We start from the raw sequence: 14,778 nt of genomic DNA, 5'->3' as shown, positions 1-14,778 counted from the left end.
TTCATCTCTACAGTTTCATCAGATATTCATGACATGGTGAAAGTAAACCATGTGAGTCAACTTAAAAAGTATTCACTTATGAGACAAGTTCTTAGATGAAGTTAAAATATCCCAAATGACATCCCAATCTAGGTCAACACCAAGTGCACCAAGCTCCCTGTTCTAAACTGAGAGTGAGCCTACAGTTGGAGCTTTAAATGTGATAAATAAACCATACAAGAGACCAGACCTTGGGGTGAGTTAAAATTCTGCATATGTTCAAGCATGGGATGAATTTCTAACCCCCCTCCCAAGAAGTATACATATTATCGTCAGACCAAGGGAGAAAAACAAATGGTCCACTATAGGAACCAATTCTTGCTCTGTGGAACACCAAGATATTACACAGGAAGGATAAAATGATGGATTTAAAGTCCTTAGTTGGAAGGCCCAAAATAAAACTTAAAATTAGGAAGAGCAAGGCCACCAGATGATTTTATTTGTTGCAGGTGCTAGGTGCTAGATTTGGACCTTTTTGTATTCCATATGAAAAGTATGCAAATCTCGTCAATATCTTTAAAGAAATTCGATGGTGGAGAGAAAGGGAGCATTGAGAATAAAAAATGACCTGAGGAAAAATATTAATTTGCAATACTGAAATCCTGCCGCAGAATGAAATCTTTAACAAAGACCATCTGTCCTTCTTGATTTTGTCTAGAATGTGGGTAAAATTGCATGCACAAATGAGTCTAAGATTAGAATGGATACTTACCCCCAAGTGAGTGAAGCCAGAAGTCTGTATCTGTATTGGCACAGAGCTTGGAAAGTAGAGTGTACTAGGATGAGCGCTGAGAGGTATCAGGAGACTTCACCCAGTTTTTCTTTATAGGCCGAGAAAAAAACAAATCTAAGTGTTGAATTGAGTCATCAGTATACAATGAGATATAATGTACGAACGTTTTTATGCGCATAGGTGAAATCAATAAGCTTTGTCTGACTACTTGAGCTAAAAGCTCTAGCGATAGCATGACCAAAATAAGGGAAAGGGAACAGCCCTGTTTTATACCTCTCTCAAGGGAGAACTGTGAGCATGTCACTTGTCACAAACATATATGTTAGCTTTAAGCTAATGAAATGATGTTCATGCACAACCACAATTGAGCCAACAGTTCAATAATCTATAATCAGCTTACTAATTGAATGTCTGGCATTAAATTCCACAAAACTTGCCAACAACATAAAACATAAACTGTAGGCTACGGACTGTAGTTAAGCTATCAGGAAAAACAAACCTTTACTTGGCATAAAAATGCAAAGATGCTGGTGCCAGTCTGGACATTAGAAAAATCTAAATGCTATCGATATGAAATACACTCATACAGCAAATAAACTGTCCAATACACATTGAGTTATAATCTCAAGTTTATGTAAATGAACATAAGGTTAAATTAAGTTAATATTAGTCAGACGATGTACAGTTAACATTTATTTATGGTAGCTTGTGAAGTCTGCTAGCAGTGCAGTATAGCTAGCTAGCAAAAGAGATAGAGTAGTGCTAGTGGAAGAGAGATAGATCACTTTCTAGATAGCAATATTGGATAGAGAAACGTTGATTGCTAGTGGACATAAGAAGACTGATTGAAGAGAGTAATTCTTAGTATAGCGATTAGTACAGCTGGAGACAGAAGGGATGTGATTAACTAGTTAGACCATCATTATTCAAAAAATTAATTGACTTCATATTTCCACAGATAACATGGGCCTCTTTTTGCTTTTTGGGCTTTCAACATTGACAAGGGTTAGGCTGGTGTAAGGGTAAGGGGGGGGGGGTGTTTTGCAACCAGGTGTTGCAGTTCACTCTTTTGAATTTTTAAATAACATTTTTAAAATAAAATAAATGGTGGATAAATGATAATAAACAAGCATGGATCATGGAGCAGTGGATCAACAAACAAGAATGGTAACCTGACCCCCATTAAGATGAAGAGCTGCAGATTAAATGAAATATGAAATTGAGAACAGCATGCATACTAGGAGGACAATGACCATTTTAAAGGCAAATTCTTCAAGGATATATTCCACAAACAAAACTACTGATGGGGTATTAAATTCATACCAGCAATATAGTGTACTGTGTATTTCTGTGATTTATGATGTCCTTGAATTATGTATTTTGCTGCATGAATGAAGAACAATTTTCAGGAATTAAAAATATTGTGAAGTATATGAGTTTATGTGTAATATTGTCTAAAGGTACATTGTTAATTCCCACAAATTCTAAATGCACATTTGCCTCCACAAAACATGCTACACAGACAGTGACAAAATGTTTATTTCTTGAGAATGTATTTCAAATCCTGTATTTAATATCCTGAATGCGTACTGGCCAAAAATTAAACCTAGGTATTTAGCCTTTCTGTAATCTTATCCTTACCTTTAATTTTTATCAAATTTACCAATCCTTCCGATTATGTGGGGCAATTGGCACCATCTTGTGGTATGAAGTATAAATTTTCTTCATAATGTATTCCCAAATAAAATTAGAACTACATGGTATAAGTACCACATATAGGATGGGATAAATGAAAAGACAATAAAAAGGCTTTTTGCTTTCTTGAATTGGTCAGATGCAGAAGATTATACCCAGAGATAGTAGCTTCCGTAACAGTCGGTAACATTTTAACAAGTAGGCAGTTCCCTTTTTTCTTGAAGGTTATTTTAAAATCTTTTCTTTTCATAGATTGGTTTCAAAAATCTGTCTTAGTCTCGTGTCTTTGACTATTACTGACCAGTTCCATTTCAGACTGGTTGGATACGACTGAATACATTTTTGTTTAAATAAACTGGAATGAGAAAAGCATGCAATGGTGGTCTTATCTCTTTAGTTGTATTCTCTCACCAAATCAATTCCTTTTATCTTCTTCCCACTGTTGCCTCAATTGTTCAGATGCCACTTCCCTCTCTCCAGAATTCATGACCAGTCTGGTAACTGCCCTTCCCCCATTAAACACCACCAATAAGAAGTTCTGCTGTTCTGTATAAATAATGCAGGTTTACTCAGTGTGGAAGTGACTGCTGAACAAAGACCCTGTATGATGGACAGATCATTTAAGCAAAAGCATACAGGAAGTCTACCTCCCAAAGCAACAATGTAGGCCACTTAGTGTGTGTCAGTGTAGGCCACATTATGTTTATTTTCCTTTTTAAAGCAAAGTGCATTTCACAAGGGGACAAAATAACTTGGAAACTATTTTAATTCCATTATAGAAGATAAAAAAAGATCTATGCACCTATGGATGTTAAAATAGAAGTGGAGGAAGGAATTTACCAAGGGAGTCTTTCTATAGTGTTGAATGCTGCTTGGTGTAGCCAGGGTTTCCGACCCAGGACACTACGACCCCCAGCTGAGAGGCCCCATTGTCCCGGGCCCCCTTTTCATGGCACAGGCGAAAAGGTAACTGACAGCACAATTGTTTGGCAGGGACTCCCACTGCTTTAAACGCTCGGATGCCCCGGTCACACGTTGTCAATAAAAGCCGTGAGAGGTAACGACTGAAGAAGGGACTTTCAGGAAACTCTCGTCTTAAACCTTTCAAAAAATGGAAAGGCCCCACTGACTTTTCCAGTGTTTCCCCACTCCACCACAGGACCCCACCAGCCTGAAATAACCCCTGAGCCATATTTCAAATCCTGCTTCCTGAACCAACCAATGGAACAAGGAAGTTTTTTTTTATGCACCCATCACATTTGTAAAGAATGCAAGGGATGCACAGGGAACAGCTCATGCAGAGGTCTTGATGCTGATGCATTTTCTGAATTTCGTCCCTGCAATGTTGTCCAGAATTTTTTTTTTTTTTTTACTGAAAGACAAATGCCCCTATTTCAATAAATTTACCATCAATGGAGTTTTTGATGAACCACAACCCTGTCAATCTAGATCAAAATTCAAGCTTCAGCCACACATGAAATGATAAAAATGACAAGTTAGTTATCAAGCTAGCTAGTTACTTATGATAGAAGTACATCCCTTTTATCTACTCTGTACTTCCTCTTTTATCGTCTTCACCATGAAAAAATGTGGAAAAATATTATTAACTGGCGCATTGAATTGTAAACAAGACCAGGTTAAAACCTAGTATATGGCTGTACCTAACAGTGTTTCCTCTAAGATTTTGGTGTGCGCGTGCCGCCGGCTTCGGAGTGAATATCAATAGGTCATTTAAAAATATGAAAAAAATGACACTTGACTGCAAAACATATTTATTGACATCGATTTATTCATACATAATGCTTCTTTGACCCACTACTTACAGAGGGCACTGTATATTAGCATCAGTGGCAAAGTTTGCAGCCTGGCTGAAAACCATGGGTGGAACGTTGTCTTTTCTACCCATTTAGGGTCCCAGCCTGATAGCCTGTGCTTAGTCTTCGTTTTCTCTCCTCTATCCTGTCCTCCTCCACTCTCCTCACCACTCATCTCTTTCTGCCCTCTCTCCTGCTTCACTCTGCTCTCCTGCTCCACTCGCCTCCACTACTCCTGCCTGTGTACTTGTCTAATAAGGTTACATTTGAGAATGAGTAACGTTAGATAATTCTCTCACATCACAAATATTTGATCACGCAACCAGGAAGAACATTAAAATATTGTAGTAGCCACCACTAACGTTACATATTTTAGAACTAGAAGGAATTTCTTTCCCTTCAAAACTTCGGGGCTTAGCTAAGAACCTTGAGCCCCTCTCTAGCGAAAGTAACGTTAGTGCGAGAGCCCATTATCGCCCACCCTAGGGGCAGGTGTATCGACCACCTGAACCGCTGGTGTATTTACTTCGTAATTTATTAGAGAGAACTAGACATTGTCACCTATTAAAATGTAAGTCCTGTGAAAATACACATAATAAACTTTCTAAATGTGATAAACCAACTTCATACATATACATTTAGTTATATTAATACAGCCTTATTTACTATATCAACTTTAAGACAAGGAACACGCTCGGAATTATCTCATCGCGACACATTAAACCCAATGGCGCAGACAATGCTTCATAATTTCAAACTGCTTTCCTAATGGCTATTTTGTGTCCTGCGACTTGGGTTACAACTGTGAATATGTAACGATTCCTGGACGTGCTGATAGCAACCACCCTTTCTCATATTAACCTCAAATACGCAAGACAGACAGGACACTTATACAGTATGCTAGCAAATTTATGTCAAGTTCCATTCATTTATATGGGGTGGTCGATACAGGTCCCCTTAGCAACCAAAAGCTAGCGCTGGGCCACTTCTGACTTATTTGCTGGCACCTTAAAAAAATTGGGAACGTACTGAAAAAAAAAAACACTGGAGGATAACAAGGACATTTTTTCCTACATAACTAGGTACAGGTTGTTAGTGATATTTTGCCTATTTCATATATAGTTGCACAACTGTTTACGTTACCTAGCTAACATTAGCTGGAACATTATTTCACAATATATTATTAATATTAATAAGAAATAGTTGGCCATGAACATCAATAAAGAATACATTGTGAATGTTTTTTTAAACTGTAAAATCTATCTAACTTAATGTTAGCTAGTTAAATCTACCTTTTTTCTTGTTCTCCGGTAACGTAATCCAATCCGCTGCCCTGTTTGTAACTCTACCTGAGGAGAAAATGTTGTACTCACGCTGTTGTTTATTTGGTTGTCATGACATACGTGATCCGGCCGACCAATGGTGTAACTTCATCACTCAGTCACTCAGTCTCTCAGTCACTCAGTCACAGACATTCGCGTTTGTAGGGCTGGCCCCGCTGTTGCGGTCCAGCCAAAAAAACTCTGTTGTAACCTCAGAGGTGCTAATGGGAATAAAACTGACCCTGTCAAAATCTTCCATAATTATACCTCAGTAAATGGCTGAAAATATATGAGGAGCCTCTTAAAAACTCTTCTAGTTGACCCTGTGTCTATAGCTGTCCAGTTTACTCTTCTGACACTCTCAATGGCAGAGTATTATTTTTTATGTTGACATTTCAAATTTGAGAAAATCTGAACAGAATGAAGGGCTTGGCCCTCTGGCAAAATTTTGATTTACTGATTTATCTTAATTAATTTCATGTCAAAAAGCAATTTTTTCACTGAGAAAAAAGACAAGAATACATTTTACTGTCAAGGTCTCAAGAGAAAATTTTGAAAGTTCTCTGATTAAAAGTAAAACAATTTCAGATAAAGTTAACGATTAACAGACAACTTCAATCACTTCTCAAAATCATTTAATGACAAGAGAAATCAAAACCACGACTCTGATAATCTTGCCTATTTCCTTTGAAACCTACCCCTTGAATTTTTCAAAAACTCATAACATTTAAGGAGAAATTCCCCATGATTAGCATCCCGGAAAACAAATGTGCCTTTTTGTCCCCAAGAATGGTACTAATCAAGAAAATACAGGACAATACATGTATGTGAAAAACAATAGAAATAAAATACCCTGGTCACCTTATAAAGTACTGGCAGTGCCTGATGACTTCAGATAGGTGCCTGAAAATAATATATGATGAAGCTGGAGAGGTGGAGTGGAGGTGGTGGTAATGTTATTCTTTTTATAATGTACAAAGTATGGTCATCTAGTTAAATGTTAATAACATTTGTGGTGGATAGTAAATATATAGCAACCAAAATCTGTGAATGCTGGCAACCGTAATTACTAGCTTCATTTGGTGCTTACTGCAGGATGAACATGATACATATAGCAGGCATCGTCCATTAATTATGGTCCTGCTCCATTTTAGCCTTTGCCCACAGTTGAGCTGCAGTCACTAGACTGTTCACTGGATATTATGGCTTGCACTAGTATTCAAACTTGGGTCTGGGGACCCCCTGTATGTGCTGGTTTTTGTTTCAATCACAATTGCAATCCCATAATTTTAACAAGCTATTCATTTTTCTTAATTAGGTACTTTTCATGTTCAGAGGGATTATTTGACCTGTTAATATACATTATGTCAGGAATAGCTATGCTTGCCACGAAAAATAAAAGTCCAATGTGATGTAATGCATTTAGTCCCTGAGTGATGGTCTGTCTTGTCCTTTGTTTAAATCTGCTGTGGGTTTTTCCTTGGAACTAGTTATGACAGAAGAATTTGAAGGCATGTTGCCGTTATAGGAATTATTGATCATAATTCTATCCATATATGAATGCATACATTGATGCAAGATTGTATCCACTGTGTTGCAGATGAAAACTAGAAAAAAATCATATTGTTTGACAATATAACAATGGATTTTCTGGATTGTGCAGAACATACATTTACTTTAGTCTCAAAGCATATTGTTTACATAATTACAATTTTCCACATTTGTGGGTTTGACATATCACAATGACCCTGAGCACCAAACCACCGATTGAACAAATTATTGATTCTCTCATTACTTTGATTGATGCATAGCAAGTGTCCCATCTTATTGGTCCACAAATATGCTATAGATTTTGCTGTTCCAAGGAACAACATCGGCCAACCTTTCCTTTACAGCCTGCTATTTGACTCTTTGCTCATTGTAATTCCAAATTGTACAATTAATCAAAATTAAGTGCGATCATTCTGGCGCATGCCATCTAAGCAGTTATTTTACAGGTGCTGTAAAGTTGCAATGAAAATCGTCGAACTGACAAGTGAATACTCTTACTTAATTATTATTATTATTGTGCATTGTTTCCAGTTCACAATATTTGTAATTGCCATGAAAAACCTAATTACAAAAATTATTTCTGGATGATCAGATACACTATTTTTGGCTGGACCACAACAGTGGGGCCAGCCCTACAAAAGCAAATGTCTGTGACTGAGTGACTGAGTGAGTGATGAAGTTACACCATTGGTCGGCCGGATCACGTGGCCAGATCACGTGTGTTAGGTCCAGCCATATACTAGGTTTTGACCTGGTCTTGTTTTGTTTAGGAAACACTCCATATATAGTCATCATTACTTTTGCATCAAATTAATTGGTTTATAAAAATAAAGTTAATAACATAATTCTTCTTAAACATTAATTTACAAAGACTATATTGAAATGATGAATCACCTTTCATTTAATAAAAACGTAATCACCACAGGGTTTCCCAATCGCATTGACAACATAGAACCAGGGTTAACCAAAGGTAACCAGAGGTAAGCGGCAGTGTGAAAAACTATCAATCACTAACAAGGGGTTCAATTGTGTTTGTAAGGCACCACCTGGGTTAGGAAGATATGAAACAGTGTCATGACTATCAACCACCATCATGTGTGGAGTGGAGTACTATGTGATGTTCTCACATGTTAAGGGGTGCACTCAATGTAAAAGATTGTTATAACACTGCCTAATTACTGTTACAAGTTATATGGAATCATTCATGTTGCTCAAAATGTGATTTTCAATATTTCTGACCACCTCACCTCTTCGCTTGACATTTTGCTTGTATTGCTCGAGGGTGTGTCCTCAATGATGGTGTGGGTGGGGTTGAGGACAGAGGGGGAGACAAACACAGTCTAGAAGAGCTGCAAAGAACCTGCATAGTATACCTTTAAAAATAAATTGATTGTGCTCGTATTTCAGCCCTTTGGATTAAAGCAGAGGAACAACGATTTCAATAACTCAGAAACATAAAGATATCTTGACATTTTTGTGTAAAGGGCTATTGAAATCATTTGTTTCTGACAAGTTTTGTCCTCCACTTTATTTTACTCTTTTTTTTGTATCAGATCTGTGACCATACAATTCACTTACAGAACAACAACGTTTAGCTAGTAAGCTTTTAAAGTTGGAAGTAGATAATAAGCCACAGATTGTGCAGTATACGTCAGATACAGTACAGCTGGCAGCATAGCCATTGGTTTTGGTCACACTCCTGCATATGCATATTCAAAAAATGTCTGAACGAGCCTGAGAAATATGATTAAATTGTGATTCAGTATAATACTTTTAATCAGTATGCAAGCTTTTTCTTGTTTTAATGCACAGTTGATGGAGACAGCTGTCACATACACTTTTTTTTATTACAAAATAAAAATCCAAGCAGCAAATGTTGTCGTTTCTCTGCCACCGTAGCCTAATCACATATGCAGCCCAATCATTCATCTTGTACCAAATTTGTCTGCAGTGCATGCGAAAACATCCTTAAAAAAATTGTTTCGACATACTGCTGAGAACTCACAATGATGTGAATGACAATCATAGTATTCTTTTTGTAGCATCCGGTATCGCCCTTTGTACTTTGTTCTTCAAGGTTTGATTTTTTTTTTTCTCTCGCTGTGTTATCATCTAACAGCACAATCAAGTATACGTTTCACTTTTCGGCCAACTGTTTGTCAAATCTTCACAGAATTTTAGAATGACCCCGCAGTTCAGAGCAGTTGCTGGCACAGAACAGTGTGAATGCAAAGTCCTGTGGAGCCAATGAGCTGGGACCGGATACGATATATCCTCTGGGACAACAACTTCTCTGTTCCCCCTCACTTCCACATGACGCCATTTACTGCATAAACCCGACCTCCTCCGGAAAGAAGAAAAAAATAAGACGAGAAAAAACTTGAAAGCACCTCAGTGTGCAAAGCAGCCAAACATTCAATAACCACAACGTCGGTTCTTGAGAACAATCCATCACGCATGCCACTGTGCGCGTTTCAATATCGATGAGCGATTTTGTAGATTTAGCTACATTTCACATCGAGTTTGCTAACGCCTCGCTTGCGGAATATATTTAGCTAACATTCGCTAGGTACTTTTATAGCAGAAAGTAGATAACGAGCTAGCTAACTAGCTAGCTAATGGCTTTATTCTCTGCTGCTGTGTACGTCCACGTGTTCACTTGAAAGGAATACGTTTGAAAATATTTTTCATGCAAAAAGTGGATCGGCACTAATTACTGGAAGAAAATTATTCAGCTGCATTTTGCGGAGGAGCTGCCAGTTTCTTCATTAAGTTGTTTTTAAGGCAAAGATCCCGTTTTTGGAGTTACCTTGTTAGCAACTTCTACTCAAAACAAAAAGGAGGGTGGCAGCAGTGTGAGCACGGTAAGTGTTTAAAAAGTAAACTGTGTAACTACAGTAAAGCATCAGCCTTTTGCAGGATGACTTTGGGAAACCTTTAGTGGCCAACCGAACTAGCTAGCATGTAATACTATCAGCTAGCTTTGTGAATTCTGCCCGTGTGTTCGAAGCGTTCGGATTCGGCAGCAGTGACTAGGCGATCTCTGTGTGTAACTAACATGGGCTCACTGCGCGCCATTTGAGCTATTCTGTAACGTTAGCTTTACAGATGACTTAAGTGCTGACGTTACGGTGTTGTGCATTTAGTATGCAGTTTGTTATAACTGTATAATGTTCGATTATGCGTGCTGTGGTGTTTTAGCTATCTTATATATGTTCATTTAAATATTAATACTTAGTGAGCTATTACCGACATTTTGGTTGGCAAGATACAATAACTTTATTTCGCTAATGTTCGATAAACATGAAAACATTGGAACTAGCTAGCTATCCAACAAAATAATTATATCTATTTAATGTTGACTTTTTAAAGTCTCGTTTAACTGGGTCTAGGGTGTAGCTATCTAGTTATGTAATATTCGCTAGATGTAGTGTAAACATTAGTGTAAATAAGTCAATGGCTAGCAATTGTTAATTCAACTGAACCAGTACATTACACGCGCTTGTTAAAGTCATTTTTGCCATTGTCGAATGCATTGCTTAGCTAGCTAGATAATATAATTAGCCAAGGTAGCTAACGGTGATGATGGTACAATTTCCATTTTCCGGTTAAGGTTATTTTAAGATGCAGTGCACGCTGTTTGCGGTTTTGTTGACACAAATTGGTTTCGGAAACTTTTTACTTGTTATCAGGGCTAGCTATTTGTCTGTCAAAAGCCCCACCCCAATGACAACCTTAACTTACTTCGAATAGTCACACAACCATAACGCGCACACAATGACCTTTGCTTCGCCTCTTTACATTTTATGAATTTACATAGTTTTGTTTCATCACATTAACAGTTTAGTCTAACTGTATCGTTTGTGTGAATGTGAATGCTAAACGGTGTCACTTGAATCTTGCATCCTTTTCTGTTGCGATTTATAACTTCACTTTTTCGTGGTGGCCAGATAACCGACCACACAGGGGGTTTGCTTTCTGTTGTCAGAAATTTGCACAAACCTACATGCAACTCATGAGAAACTTTTGTGAAACTTACTGAGTAGACTCATACTATTTAAACATATTTAATAACTTTGGTTCTCTCAGTTTCAAATAACAGCTTACTTGATTTGATTCTGTAGAAAATGATCGAGGATTGACTAGGATATTGCATGAAATTAAGGTTTTCTCATCAAAATCTTTCAAAATAAATAATGGATCCTGTTTCTGAGTATATGCAATTGTGTTTTCACTTTTGAGATTGTAATTAAGCCATACTTTGTACTCCCCTTGCTTAATAGCTTCACAGGTCCTTTTAAATGCACAGGTCTATTGTAAGCCATTTGTTATGTAAAATCTATCTTTAGCATTATAATACATGTTTTAGTGTCCCCTCTAGCAATATACTATCAAGTGTGTCGATTTATAGCCAGAAACACTCAGTTTGCATAGGCCTAATTGTGTAGCCCACATGTCAGATTGCTGCATTCATATTTTGGATGTCACAGCTGTAATTTATTACATATTGTTTTTATATGTTCAGTTATGCAAAGTTCAGTTTACATTCAGGTCACTTTGATCTTTTATTGGGTTTCCTCAAATGTTGATACCAACTGAATTTTATCAGTTAGGCTTATTGAATATATTGGCTGTGAGTCCTTCTGCAAAATGATAATATGTGAAATTCTTTAGAACTACCCCATCGCTTACTTGTTTATACAACTATGGGTGTGTTCTTATGAGGTGAAAACATGAAGTCCATAGTGCTGGGCCACAGTTAAGAGACAAAATCTGCAAGTACAACACAGCCCTTCATTCGTTTTTAGATTATACTGGTAAAACTTGTTCATGTTTGACAAAACGAGGGGGGAAATACAGCACCTTCATGATCTTGCTATCTATTGTTGTCTTAAAGTGAGCTATGGACCCATTCATAATGGCAACATCCTGTTTTCTCATTTAGGAGTGTACAGCAGAGTAGCTGACAAGGATTTGAAGGAGTTTTCTTGCATTCTCATTATACCAATTGGATGCAAATGTGCAAATAAGTGGTGGCAGATTTGGCTCTATCAATTACGTCAATCTTAATATGTGAGATTATTATTTCGGCCCAAGCTTATACTTGACTTGCTGGTTTCATCTCTTACAGGACTTCAGATGTGTTCAATGCCTGCAGGAGAGATCCCTCTTCAGATTAAACATGGAGACAAGAACTCAGAATGGCAATGGGTCTCCTGGCTTGCTGCACGCTCTCCATGACAGCGGGAGGCAGCATGTTGGGGATTCCGATCCCAGGGAGGCCTTGAGCCAGCAGGTCCAGGTGCTCTCGCTGGATCAGATTCGGATAATCAGGAGTACCAATCAGTACACAGAAGGACCTATGGTGGCGCACAGACCGGGGAGTAAACAGGTCGGCACTTTGTCGACCTCCCAGCAGAAAATGGAGCCAGCTGAGGACCTGTTGATCGAGCAGGAGCAGCAGAGGTCCGTTCCGAGAGGGCACAGCCACCAGCACCACCAGCACGTGCACACTTCTCCCACCGCTTTCACCAGGTCGGTGAGTACAGCGAGCGCCGGCTCCCGGAGTAGCACGCGGATGAGCACCAGCAGCACGTCTTCCGAGCACAGGCTCCTGGAGAGCTCCCACTCTGAGCGGATTATCAGGACGCAGCCCAAGCTCTCGGAAGTCGCGGTGGAGAAGCTGAAGGCCTCCGTGGAGGAGGAGTCGGGAAAGCACGCATACCGCTGCGAGGAGTGCGGGAAGTGCAAGTGCGAGGAGTGCACGTGCCCTCGGACCCTGCCCTCGTGCTGGTTCTGTGCCCGGCGCTGCGTCTGCTCGGCGCAGAACGTCCTGGACTACAGCACGTGCGTCTGCTGCGTCAAGTGCCTTTTCTACCACTGCTCGAGCGACGACGAGGACGTCTGCACGGACAAGCCCTGCTCCTGCAGCCAGTCCCACTGCTGCGTGCGCTGGTCTGCCATGGGCGTCCTGTCCATCTTTATGCCTTGCTTGCTGTGTTACCTTCCAGCAAAGGGGTGCCTCAGCCTGACCCAGTGCTGCTACGACCGTGCCAGGCGACCAGGCTGTAGGTGCAAAAACACCAACATTGTCCACTGCAAAAATGCTGAAAAGCTAACGTAAGGCGAGCACCTTAAATCCGAATAGGATTTCATCATCATCAACGGCAACGGTTATTAACTTTAGTTCTGGCACTGTAGTACAAGGTGGGATGGGAGTGTACATAGCTGTTTGTTTGGAGTGGTTCACGTTGTTTTTTTTTTTTTTTCCAGCTACAATTTTTTAACAAGGGAGGTTTGTGGAGAAGTCATTTTCTGACACAGATTCAGAATGTTAATCGTACAGACTATTAATACAACTGATAAGCTACAGCTACAAACTTTCCTTACCAACTGTTTGTGAGTAGTATTTCCAGAATATGTAAATTAGCTGACTTTTTTTGCCAGAGAAGTTTTATTTTTGTATATATACATTACAACTGTGAAACATTGTGCCAACCCAGAGGCAACTTGATTGAAAAAGTGTGTGTGTGTGTGTGTGTGTGTGTATATGTATGCATTTATGTACACACATACTAATGTTGTACATTCATTTGAATGTATATCAGTCAGGTAGACTACCTTGCATGAAACTTATCCCCTCAAATATACATGCAAATTGTACAGTGAGCCTAAGAAAGTCTATTTTCTAAATTTTCAGCATATTGTCTAGTGTAAAGTATATTTATTTGAAGTTTTATTATTTTATAAAAAAAAAAATATTTATTTTGAGAGACATCTAAAACTTTGCCCTGTTTTAAAGTATACTTTTGTGGTTGCTGAAAATGAGGGTGACAAGGGTGTCAGGCCTGATGCATATGTTCACTATAAAATAGAAAATATATTAATGTTTGAAAGTAGACTGTGTATTTTGTCTCAATTCCTGTGTGCAACATTTTGAATGTCCTTGTGATTATGCTTCGGTGCTTGACAATGACCTGTGTGAGAGAAGTTGATCTTAATCAGTACTGAGAGATAAGTGAATAATTTTTCCAGGCTTGAAAGGTTAGAATCAGGTAACACCAGTACGCATTACTTCAGGAGAAAAGTTACAAAATGACTTTGGGAAGTAAAAAGGAAGTAACACATCTTTATAGAGAGAGGGAGAGAAATAAGACTTGGCTAACTACCTTTCTAACTAGTTTCAATTGCTGAAATCCTCATGTTGTTTCCAAGTGTGCATCTGGAAGTTATAAAGAAGCCAAATCATTTTGCAGGCATTCTTTAGTCGGACTAGCTGTAGGGCAACATACACAGTCCCCGCTTTGTTGCTTGTTCTGGTTTTAGTTTCTCCACCAGATGTTTAGTGTGCACAAAGCCATACGGAATACGACCTGGAGCCCATGGGAGAAAACATTGCATCAGTCAAATAAGCTTAAATGATTACAAATACAGTTTGGACAACTATAAAAGGTATTCTTCACAGTATACTTTTAGATATTGTTTGTAGTGATGATTTACTAAACCTATGAATGGATATATGTTTTTCAGTACTAAACTGAAAGTGCACATTAACTGGATAGATTGGATATTTTGTAATTACCATGAAAGAAAATGACAATCTGTATTGTGTAATCAAGAAAAT

At 38.5% G+C, this 14,778-nt stretch overlaps 1 protein-coding gene across 1 annotated transcript; it reads left to right on the top strand.

The window, feature by feature from the left end:
- Positions 1-9,392: 9,392 nt before the first annotated feature.
- Positions 9,393-14,055, top strand: LOC118224294 (protein sprouty homolog 2-like). Its single transcript, XM_035411706.1, has 2 exons — positions 9,393-10,018; positions 12,286-14,055. Exon 2 carries the CDS (start codon positions 12,337-12,339, stop codon positions 13,276-13,278), a length of 942 nt encoding a protein of 313 aa, XP_035267597.1. The 5' UTR covers positions 9,393-10,018; positions 12,286-12,336; the 3' UTR covers positions 13,279-14,055.
- Positions 14,056-14,778: the final 723 nt, after the last annotated feature.

The sequence above is a fragment of the Anguilla anguilla genome, chromosome 3 (assembly GCF_013347855.1).
Source record: "Anguilla anguilla isolate fAngAng1 chromosome 3, fAngAng1.pri, whole genome shotgun sequence".
In the NCBI taxonomy this organism is placed as follows: Eukaryota; Metazoa; Chordata; class Actinopteri; order Anguilliformes; family Anguillidae; genus Anguilla; species Anguilla anguilla.
This window is presented reverse-complemented; position numbering and strand designations above follow the sequence as displayed.